The sequence below is a fragment of the Falco punctatus genome (assembly GCF_963210335.1).
Source record: "Falco punctatus genome assembly, chromosome: 4".
NCBI classification, from domain to species: Eukaryota; Metazoa; Chordata; class Aves; order Falconiformes; family Falconidae; genus Falco; species Falco punctatus.
This window is the reverse complement of record NC_137583.1, coordinates 101,647,756-101,660,233: the sequence shown is the minus strand read 5'-3', so window position 1 is coordinate 101,660,233 and position 12,478 is coordinate 101,647,756. Positions and strand designations below refer to the sequence as shown.

General features: G+C 38.8%; 1 protein-coding gene across 1 annotated transcript in view; it reads right to left on the bottom strand.

Moving 5' to 3' along the window:
• OSBPL10 (oxysterol binding protein like 10) overlaps positions 1-12,478 on the bottom strand; it is a 145,956-nt gene that overhangs the window by 63,665 nt on the left and 69,813 nt on the right. Inside the window, exon 4 of the mRNA XM_080387327.1 lies at positions 10,023-10,214. Within this exon, the coding sequence (XP_080243453.1) occupies positions 10,023-10,214 (192 nt within the window). The remainder of the gene's footprint in view (positions 1-10,022; positions 10,215-12,478) is intronic.

Sequence of the window (12,478 nt, the reverse complement as noted above, 5' to 3'; positions counted from 1 at the left end):
TGGAGGGAGACGTCTGGGGATCAGGGTCTATTGCAGGAGACATGACATTTTCTTTTTCACCTGTTGCGTTAAGAGTTCCATGACATTTGCTACCAGTATAAGGCTGTACTAAAACACAGCTACTAAGTGCTAAGTTCCCCCCACCGTGAGCTCTTTACTTCAGCATTTGCTAATCTACCTGCTATATTAACCATATCCTATTAATAGTCACCTACTGAGACTTACTATTTACTAACAAAGATGACTCAAGGGGAGCGGGGTGTTGGGATCTTGAGGTAAAACCACAGAGAAGAGAAAAAGCAGACAGTGGCTGCCAAGGTTATCTCCCCCACCCCAAGTTGCTTCCAGCAACCCAGAACCAGAAATAAGAGAAGCAAAAGGAAGGAGAGATCACAACTTTATATATGCATATAAAATAGAACAATTGAATTCTGTTTTACACGTAGAATTAAGTGGCTGTTTTGAAGGTATAGAAAAGCTGGAGAGTGAATTCCCTTAAATCCAACTGCACTCCAACTCCTTTGGGAACCTACCATTTATTAAAATATTTCATTAAATTTTAAGTAACTGTAAAGACTAATCTTAGCTTCTCTGCAATTGCTTAAGAAAATGAATGCCACAGTGGTCTCTGAATGTAGCTGTCATATGCACTGTGTTATCCCTAATTTAAAAATTGCCATTTATTAAATGACTGAAAATTAACATCTTTGCAAATACTCAATGACTATTAAACTACAGCCTGGAAAAACAATTTAATAAAAAGAAACCATGTTTGCATCATTTATATTTTTCAGATGGAGGCATCAGAAATAATGAGCCAAGTTCACTCTTGACATAACCTGCAGAGACAGTGTAATTTTAGTAGAACATTTGCTCTACAATTCCCACAGCAACCTTAATTCTCCCTGCCTGTGTATCAGGAATCCAGGATGACTTAACGTTTGCATAAATACAAAATCAAATGCACAGAACAAGGTGCACTCTTAGCGACCTTAAAGATATTGCAAAGGCAAGGTAAAAATTCAGAGAACACAAGTGTATTCAGCTCATGTTTATGTGATTTAGTAACTATTGGTTTATAGTATTAGAATAATTTACATTTCCTCATCACCAAAGTGAGACAGTTAATGCTACTTACTGAGTAATTTTTATAAGCACACACACATTTACTACTTCGGAATGTATTAGACTGACACTCCCAGAGATTCAAGGATCCCCTGAGGAGACATGTTTTTACTGATCTTCGCAGTACTAACTTGAGACAGAATAAACAGATGTAGGAGATGAGGCTTCTATAGCCAAGTCAAAGAACCTCCAAAGGAACTGCTACAGAAAATACCAAATAATTTCATCTGTTCTTTATATTCTCAATTCATTTTTTGCCTATAAGGATATGGAGAGCAGCCAATCACACCAAAAATTGCTGTACAGCCAGAAGAACATTACTGCATGCTTGCGCTGGTATTTTTATACTGTACAAGGAACACATATTTCTAGAACTGGGGCCAATACCAATTCAGAAGAAAGTGCAATGATAAGATCTGCAGCTGCCCCTTTTAGCCCTCAGGTTTGAAACTGGTTTATACTGTTACAGGTTTAATAATAGAATCATTTAGGTTGGAACAAACCTTTGACGACATCAAGTCCATCTGTGAACCCAAGACTGCCAAGTCCACCCCTAAACCATGTCCCTAAGCACTGCATCTATGTGTTTTTTAAAGACCTCCAGGGATGGTGATTCCATCACCTCCCTGGGCAGCCTGTTCCAGTGCTTGACCACCCTTTCTGTGAAGAAATTTTTCCTAACATCCAATCTAAACCTCCTCTGGTGTAACTTGAGGCTGTTTCCTCTTGTCCTGTTGCTTGTTACCTGGGAGAAGAGACCGACCCTCACCTGCCTACAGCCTCCTGTCACGTAGTTGTAGAGCGATAAGGTCTCCCCTCAGCCGCCTCCTTTCCAGACTAAACAACTCCATTTCCAGCAGTCACTTCTCCCAAGATCTGTTCTCTAGACCCTTCACCAGCTCCGTTGCCCATCTCTGGACATGCTCCAGCACCTCAACGTCCCTCTTGAAGTGAAGGGCCCAAAACTGCACACAGGATTTGAGGTGCGGCCTCACCAGTGCCGAGTACAGGGAGACAGTCACTGCTTCTGTCCTGCTGGCCACATTGTTTCTGATACAAGCCAGGATGCTGCTGGCCTTCTTGGCCACCTGGGCACACTGCTGGCTCATGTTCAGCCTGCTGTGACCAGGATCCCCAGGTCCTTCTCCACTGGGCAGCTTTCCAGCCACCCTTCCCCAAGCCTGTAGCACTGCCTGGGGTTGTTGTGACCCAAGTGCAGGGCCCGGCACTTCTCCTTGTGGAGCCTCATACAACTGACCTCAGCCCATCAGTCCAGCCTGTCCAGATCCCTCTGCAGAGCCCTCCTGGCCTCCAGCAGATCAACACTCCTGCCCAACTTGGTGTTGTCTGCAAACTTACTGAGGGTGCACTCGATCCCCTCATCCAGATCACCAATAAAGATACTGAACAGGTCTGGCCTCGGTACTGAGCCCTGGGGAACACCACTTGTGTCGGGCTGCCAGCTGGATTAACTCCACTCACCACCACTCTTTGGGCTCAGCCAGCCAGTTTTTACCCAGTATAGAGTAGACCCATCCCAGCCATGAATAGCCAGTTTCTCCAGGACAACACTGTGGGAGATGGTGTCAAAGGCTTTACTAAGGTCCAGGTAGACAACATCCACAGCCTTTCCCTCATCCACTAGGCAGGTCATCTTGTCATAGAAGGAGACTGGGTTTGTCAAGCAAGACCTGCCTTTCATAAACACATGCCGGCTGGGCCTGATATCCTGGTTGTCCTGCACATGCCGCCTGATGGCACTCAGGATGATCTGCTCCATAACCTTCCCAAGCACCAAGGTCAGGCTGACAGGCCTGTAGTTGCCTGGATCCTCCTTCCTGCCCCTCTTGTAGATGGGTGTCACACTAACTTGCAGTCTTCTGGAACCTCTCCAGTTTGCCAGGACTGTTGACAAATGAAGGCGAGCAGCTTGTCAAGCTCCTCTGGCAGCTCCCTCAGTACCCTTTGGGGAGATCCCATCAGCCCCATAGATCTGTGCACATTTAAGTGGAGCAGCAGGTCACTAACCATTTCCTCCTGGACTGTGGGGACTTCATTCTGCTCCTCCTCATCCCTGTCTTACGGCTCAGGGGGCTGAGTACCCAGAGCTTGCTGTTAAAGACCAAGGCAAAGAAAGCATTAAGCACCTCAGCCTTTTCCTCATCCTTTGTGGCAATGTTTCCCGCCACATACAATAAAGGATGCAAGATTATCCTTGACCCTCCTTTTGTTTCCAATGTATTTGTAAAAGTATTTTTTGTTACCTTTTACAGCAGTGGCCAGCCCGAGTTCTAGCTGGGCTTTCGCCTCTCTAATCTGCCCCCTGCATAACCTAGCAACATCTTTATAGTCCTCCGAAGTTGCCTGCCCCTTCTTCCCAAGGTGGTAAACTCTCCTTTCTTCCCCCCAAGTTCCAGCCAAATCTCTCTGTTTACATTTAGGGCTGATGTAATGTAATGCCCCTAAACAAATTATAATGGCTCCTGTTAACACACAGCTGGGAGCTGCCCTTGCAGTATCAGCCAGCTCAGCTGCAACTAAGCTGGCAGACATACCTGCAACACAAATTTTTATTATGATACTTCTCAATTCAAAAAGTGTTTCTAAGCACAGTTAAATAGTAGTAGCTGTAGTATAACTTCCACAAACATGTTCTATGCCAAATAAATATCAACAGCTGAATTAAGGCTTAAGGCGTCTTTCACTTTCTGTTGACTTCAGTGGATACAGAACTGCCCCAAAGGTTTTCTGCTGTCTTTTCTTCGCTGTCACTAGCCAAGAAGAAATCGTTGCTTTCTGAGAAACAGCTATGGTTTTTGTTTGAGTTTTCTGCAAGCACTTTTTCATTATCTGATTTAGAGTGGAGATGTTAGTCCCCGTTTTGCACACCTTGCTAATTAAAATGAAAAAATTATGACAATGAGTTTGCGGACAAATGAAAATGTAATACATACAATACAAAAATAGTATAGATGTAGTGGTATTAAGATGTAACCTATTAAGTAACTTACCTCATTTTCTGAACAGCATTAGTCTATAGTTACAGACTACCTACTTTGTATATGATACGATGCACCTCAATAAAGATGATCAAAAGGATGACCCTTTACCTTTAATTTATTATGAGGGGTGGCATGTGTGAGGTAATTTAAATACAAGCCCAGACAAAACTGGAGATCTGTAACTAGCAAAGGTTCCGCCTCTGTGTTCTTTCCCTTCTTTTTCCAAAATTGCCACTCACTGTACCACCATTATTATTTCTCCACATGAACAGAACACAGGACACTAAGATTTCAGAAGTTAAATACTATGAACACTTTCTGCAGTATCTATAAACTACCAAGATGAAATTCCTTGATCAGCCAACTGAGAAATTTATAAAGTGTATTTACTATATTAGTTTTGAAATACAGGAAAACTCTAGTTAAAAGTATCAACCACAAACTGCCACAAAGAAAACACCACAAAGCTACCTCTCATATTAAAACATGTCTAGAAGGAAAAAACAGACATGATTTTAGGTAACTACTTTTAAATCTGCCTAGCAAAGGCACAGCAGCACAGACTTCAGCAGTGCTACAGTCCATGGTTATCAGGCCTCTCCCTGATAAAGCACTGACACTTACTAGGTCAGAAAGACTGAAGTTAGCATAGTTTAGCAGCCCATCCTACATCTACACCTTTTATTTAGATGAACGTGATGAGACCAGCCTCATCTTCTAAAAGCAAATATTTAATTTATTAGCTATACAGTCCTGAAGGTCATCTTTGTCACAAAGCTAGCTCTCATCTTCCTACACTCCAAAATCAAGATGAGAATTCTAAGTGAAAGCGACAGATCTAGTATGTAGCATTTCTCCCTACTTAGAAATTTATCAAACTAAACAAAATTATACACACTTACATAAATACTTGATTAGTGGTATTCTTTTCAATGTTCTTTGTGCATACTTCACACTGTTTATGCATGATCCTGTATATATCCTGTTAAAGGATCCAAATCAATTTTCTTACATGCGTGCTTATCATACTGCCTCACACAACCTCAATAATATGCCAAACAATAATATGCCAAAAAATACAAAAATATGAAGTGCTACAGCATTCTTTTTGCTAGTACTGGCATTAGATTATCTTATCCACCAACCTTTCTTTTTATGTACATACTTCCAAAGAAACAAAAGGAGAATGAAAAAAAATGAAATTAAAAGCAAAACTTGACTTTTTCAAAGCTGAAAAGTAATATTTGACACTGAAGCAAAATCATCAGGTTTTCCCCTACTGTCAGCTTAAACTTTTACCATCAACATACTCACAGCTTAGTTTATGTCTTTGTTCACATATGTGAAAGTCCTACAGGTCTGAATGCTTCCCCAACTCATTTAAGTACTGTATCTGCTTTTTCACCTACAATGCTGCCTGTGCAGTGCTGCAATTCCGTTACAGAAAAACAGTTCTCCATGGACAACAGTATCCTTTTTCGCTAACAGTAGCTAGCCACAGTTCCTAATTTTGCTATCCAAATATTAGCGACCTGAAGACATTCACTTCTCACTTGAAAATCCCCAAAGTGTTTTAGAATCCTCTATTCTTCCTAGTAACCACATAAAACTGGACAATTGCAGCCCCACAAAATTGCAGGTAAACCTCACTCCATGAAGCCCTAGGTGCAAGTCCTAGATTTTCCTATATTGTAAGGGAGTATCAGCTAGTTGTATAATTCGTGCAGGAATCAAACGGTAACCACGTTTACATATGGCACAGGACATGCAAGAAGGACTAGGACTGTCATCTTACCAAAAATCAGTCCATTCCAAATTCTGGAACTGCCCATGGGCACATAATATAGATGTCACACTGGTAAAGGCCACATGAAATCTGGATCTCACTGTACCAGATGTTCAGAAACACATGCTGATGACTAGTCCACTGTAGAGTATCAAAAGCTGTACCAAACACCATATTTCAAAGGGATCAGAAATTCCCTTGTCGACTTTTTAAATTTGTGGGGGAAAATTATTTCTCTAGACTTCTTTCAATTAACTCAATTTAATTTCTCTAAACTTCTGTAAATAATTAATGTAAGTTACTACAAAATGTTCACATACCACCATTCTTGGTTCTTTAAGAACAATGGTAACAGTGGTAGAGGTCATACAATAGTCAAACATCCTCAGCCAAAATAAACACCATTCTAAGATTAAGTGTGCCACTATAATTTTGTTCAGTGACAGCTAAAATTTAATACGAAGTATGGTGTGGCCACTTGGCTTTACATTCAGTTAATTTTAACCACCTGCAGTAAAGAATTCTGCAAACATAATTCTTATCGTAAATTGCTAAGATGATAATAAAATGCATAGTTTAAAAAACAGAATTTCATTTCAAGACCACACACACTTAGGTTACCATAAAATCTCTTACTGTTACATTAAAATTACTGTTACATTAAAATCAGATGAAACACCCCTTTAATGGTAAGTTATAGCCCAAATAAAGATGTAGGATCTCAAATAATACCACATAAAATGCAACACATAGCAGATCAGCTCTCCCAAATTAATGTATGGTGAATTTTAGTTTTGATATAACGTTCCATAAATCAGTATGGACTGGACTATTAACATCAAATTAATATAAGCAAAAACCCTATTTAAGAGAATATTGTTATTTTAAACAAAAATGTTACATTATGATGGGAAGTAATGCTCCTGAGCATCTTTTAAATTCCATGCTATTAGCTTGAGTAGTATTAGCAAGTAGCTTGAGTATATAAAAGATTTTATAGCAGCCGAAAGCTCCATATTGATGCTCTATTTTAACCTACACATTTTTTAAAATGTGAAGTTCTAATTTCACAACAAACACTTAGTATATGCATCATTTTGGAGACCTACACAGTTGATTCTACAACCTTTATAGAACTCTGCATGTCAGCTTGGTACTAAATAAACCTCTCTGCTATAATCTGTTTTACACTAAAATTCTCTATGCTGTCTCAAAAAAAAACCCAAAAAACAAACCAACAAAAAACCCCAGCCAGAGCAAACAACAGGAGGAAACAATGTGTTGTTTATTCTTACTATGAAAGGAAAAAAAGAGAAAAAAGAACAACCAAATATTACCAAATACCATTGCTTGATGTCAAATATAGGACTACATTTTGTCCTATTTGCAACAAGGAGTTACACATACACTTCACTGTTTTCAAATAACATGGCCAAATCAAGAAAAATGGTCCAGGTTGAAGTAGCCATTTCAAGTTCAGCACTTGCCAAGGATGTTGTCCAAGCTAGTGAAGACTGTACGTCCCAAGCAAAGGATGCCCCTTTTGCAGCATTCCCTTTTTTCACAGGTCTCGTATTACATGTGAGTAGTATTACCATAACATTGTTTTAAAATAATAAAAAAAATACTTCCTGCTTCTCATTTTCCAGAAGCATATAAAGTCTTTCCATTGATTCTACTACTGTATTTTAGAAGATATTTTAGCGCTATTTATAGTACGATAAAAAAAAAAAGCTTATTTGCATGTCAAAGCTTCAGTAACTTCATTCTATAAAGGAAACACTAACAGATCTTTAATCCTTTTGCAGTCTCTTCCCTTCATCCAAATCATACCAAACAACTCCCAAACAAAAAGCAAAGATTTAAGTGTTGAGAAGAGGATTAACTCTCTTTTACTGCACTTTTAGTTCCTATTTCTCCTTGCTTCAGATTAAAAAAAAAGGACAAGAACAGACTTAAGTGCACTTTTCTGAAGGCCTCTAGACCAGTCTTTATTCATAAGTTTAACAAGGGATGGTAGATCTAACAGTCAACATTGACTCACATAGGGAACAAGAATATTCCCTGAAAAAAACAGGCAGCGTATACCCAAGTCCACTGCATTCACTCTGAAAAGAAAATGCACAGAGCATGCCATTGAAATGAAATCTGCCTGCTTCCTTATCCTGAAAAAACAGACTTATCCTTTCATAAGATTGAAACAAGATCAGTGAAGCAGCCACTTTTTACATGAGACTGGGAAGGAGGGCAGGAGGACTGATTTTTCCATCGATACGCTCTTTGTTAAGCAGCAGCGCACACACACAAAAAAATTCAATACACAAAAAGGTAAAGTTCACACACCTCCTTATAAATTTTTTTTTATGCACTGTTTATCTTATTACCATTTTCCCTCCCTGAAAAACACTCATTTCTTTTAACCTTCAATCACTACCATATGTTCAATATCTAGGATTTTTTTATTACAGCCCTCTAAGTGGTTCTCACAGGATTTGGTGCTGCAGCTGAGGTATCACTCACATCAAACATAGCAAAATAATTATCTTCCACCATTGCAGATTAAAGTATTATAATATTTACCTTTTTGGAATGACATCACATTGCAATACACTGCAAACAAATGAGCTGGCAACCCCTAGGCCTTTTCTGCAGGTATGATACCTAGCCACTTATTCTCTGTTTTACTATAGGATAGTATAGGATAGTATTTATTCCTTCCCAAGTGCAGTTCTTTGCATCTGTTGACTTCTTCCCTTCCCAACTTACTACGATCAGCACATACACTAATTCTCTTTTACATTCCTTTCAGCCCTACCCAGCTTCATCTAACAAAGCCGCAACAGCTCCTACTGTTTGTTTTACTAATGGGTTTAATGCGCACTCTGAATTCAACCTATAAGAGCAAACACATTTAGTAAGGTAGAAACAACTTGGGGGAGATGATTGGTAAGCAAAGACAACATATTCTCATGAGAAACAAACAGATGTGTGTTTTCTATAATGTAAAGAAAACGTGGGTGACATTCAGACAGTGTCTCTTCAGAGCAAGGAATGATTGTTGTTAATACAATACAGGATACAAGGGAAGTTTTCACTTTTAATGTTACTAGAATAAAAACGAGCATTCTTCACTGGGATGTGCAATTTGAGGTTTCATTCTGAGCACACACTAAGAATTTACTCCATTCTTAATATGAAAGGTCTCTATTTATAAAGCATTTTGGGAGCATAAACTTAAAAGCAGACTCTTCAGATTGCAACATAAGGGACTGGGGTAGCTATTTTAAACCCATGTAATAAAAAAATGCTTTAAAACAGCTAGGCTGTCAACAGTTTCTTTCGTAGAAGGGGTGGGAGGGGGACCTACAAAGGTAATATTAGAGAACAGCAAGAAATTCAGACAAAGCAAAAATACCAAGGGATGAAAGAAAGATAAAAGTAAGTTCTGTGGAAGTCCGCCAATACTACTTAAGCTTAAAACTCTGTATTATTTTTGTTGTCTGGAAGACAGACTTAAATCAGTATACAAGTTATACTTGCAAAACCCTGGTAAAGGCATTTTGAAAGAAACATACTTTTCATGTGTTTAATATGGCCCCGTGGTAGAATAATGCTTTGTCCAGCAATAGAAACTTGACAACAAAGTTAAAACTATAGCCATATAGAAACAAACCGCTGAGTGTGGGGAGCTGTGCCTTCTTTCACATTAATTCATCAGACTTACATGGCATTTTTTTCTAGTTATATTTAAGTGCTTCAGGGCCCTCTTTCCAATCTGAAAGGTTTTGCTGCATGCAGCTTAAGAAAGATGTTCCTCCTGTACTGCAGCACCACTGCAAAGTCTGGGAGCTGTGGCCCATATACTTCCCCTTTTAAGCATGTGCACACACTAACTTTAACATTGACATAAAAAGGCCTGGTTACACCAGACTTTAAGCTCAACCAGAACTCAAGACTGCCTTTTGCTCAGCGAGGGGATCAAAACAAAGCAGTCACACGTAAAGTAGGAAACAAAGAGAGTTGTTAAATTGTCAGACTTAATTGCTTATCCTAAAGCAAAATAAGCATTTAGAAGTTATAGCAAAACAGCAGATTTTTTTCTCTCTTACCTCTCTGACTTCATGGAGTTGACCAGAACGCTGGCTCTTCGCTCTTCGAGCAGCCGCAGGTGATTTGTGATGTGTGATGGTTACAACAGTTGGCCCACTTTGATTCATATGTTTCTGGCCACTAGGAGATGCAGAATTAACTGTCCCAGGCGGCAGCAGAGATGAGCTTCTGCTTCGTGAGGATGAAATGCTCTAGAACAAGCAATGGAATGTTGATATTGGCAACCTTTACACAAGGAAATAATTTACAATTCAGGCTATAGGTTTGTGCGGTTCTACTTTCCTCACAAACCTAAATCTGGAGGTGTAACTGTACTCAGGACTGATTTATTCCTTCTGGACCATCTGCATTGCTCAGCAGGGATCCTCTTGGAAACACTGTGGCTACTGCCTTTGTTTCCTGGATTGTCTGAAATTGGCCTTTGCAAAAAGCTTCACAAACTCTTGCAAATTAAGATGCTGCTAAATTCTTACAACCATGCTTTTTAGAGAAGATTAGGAAGATTTTGCAGACAGAGTAATAGCAATACCAACACAATTTCTTTTTTTTTTTAATAAAGCCATTGACCTCTAAGTCACCAAACTGGTGCGAACAGCAAGGAAGGAAAAAAAAAAATCTTAATGCTTTCACCTGATGAAATTTCTGAAACAGTGCAGTGCTGTTTACAACATTAGAGAAGCTGCAATTTTGGTAAGGCCAACTCACACACCAATAAAACTTTAACAATTAATACAAAACATGGCTTTAAAAGTCAACATGTTTTGGAGTAAGCTTGGGATAAACCCTAAATACAGAAAAGGCCGGAAATAAATCTCCAACAGTATCTGCAGTGGGAATATTCTTAACATATAACTTACAAAATCAGTCTGAACATTCAAGAACTTTCTTTGTTCTGATCTAACCATTTGTTAGTGTTGCCATCTTGGTTTGTTTCCCGCAGCCCTCAAACCAGCATTTTCCTGAAGGTCTTTAGGGCAGCAATTCTCAACCAGGCTCAGATGTGCACTAGAGCACCATGGGACATCATAAATAAAAGTGCAATATAAAAGAGCTTTTTCCCTTCTATTGGAACTGCTGATTGCATCTGTAATGTTAAAACTGAAACAGAGTAACTCTTACCACATGAAACACAAAACACTTCAGAAAGTGACAGTAGCAGTAAGAAAGTGAACTAAATATACAGCCCTATGGGTGAAATACCTTTACCCAAGTAATGATGGCAGCCTTCAACATTGCCAAGAGTTACCATCAACACGAGGTACTACTGTTGGGTCTGCCAGCAAGTGCACAAAAATATTACTTGGGTACAATCTCTCTTCTTATCCTTTACAGGTCAAACTTTGTAATTCTGTGGTAATTTCATTAAAAGCCTAAATCGGGCATCAGGTTACCGCTGCACTGACTGTAAATGACAAGGCAGATTATCTGGCATCTGCCGAAGAAGGAAGAGTAAAGTAAGTTACGTGATCCCTCTGCCACCCCCCCACAAAACTAGACTTCAGACTGTTTGAGGTATTTGAAGGTTTAAAAAAATGGGTTATCACATTCCCAGTGCGCAAAGAGCTGTTATAGAAATAAGCATTATTCCGTTGATCTGGATTTATGTTTACAAACACTTCCAGGAACGATGGCCTAGCTCTGGTTTTGCAATGAATATATTCTTTACTACCATGACTAATAAAATTATAATAATAAGCATCTGTAGAATCAGACATTCAAAAACTATCCATCCTGGCTGATAATTCACAATTGCATTAAAACTGGCTTTGACTCTAAGGTAAAAAAAAAGCACTGGGGGTGGAACTTGTCAGAAGAGTACAGAACTTTTGCCAGGTTTTTAATTCATCTTCCATTTGAAAGAGCATTGCTTAGACATAGCTAAAATAAGAGCCAGAGGAAAAGGTCTTTGGAAAAAACAAGGGAATGAGGGAAACTGGGGGCAACTGAATTTCCTTTTCTAAATACAAGTTTCAGAGAAAAAAAACAACCTTAGTATATAACAACAGAATATGTTACTGATGAATAACTTAGTGATGTTTCTTTTTTAAACTGACATCAGAATACTTATCAACTAAATTTAGGGTACAGACAAAGAACAAGATAATTTCTTTTGTTTTCAGCATAAGATCAACTTCCAGTTTAAAAAAGTTATTTTGATTTTAGAATAAAATCTTCTGAGAATCACTGACATTCTAGTATCGTGCAATCATGATATTAAAAATACACCACTGCTACCTTCATCTAGCTGAACTGATCATAAAGATAAAGAGCACACATGTAAAACAGTGAGTTTAGCCATTAGTTTTGCTTGAAAGAAAACATCATTCTGTGATAAATGAAATTTGATTATAGTTTTGTTTTGGGGTTTGTTTGGTTTGGTTTGGGTGTTTGTGGTTTGTTGGGTTTTGTGGGTTTGGTTTTTGGGGTTTTTTTTGTTTTGTTTTTTTCTTTTTTT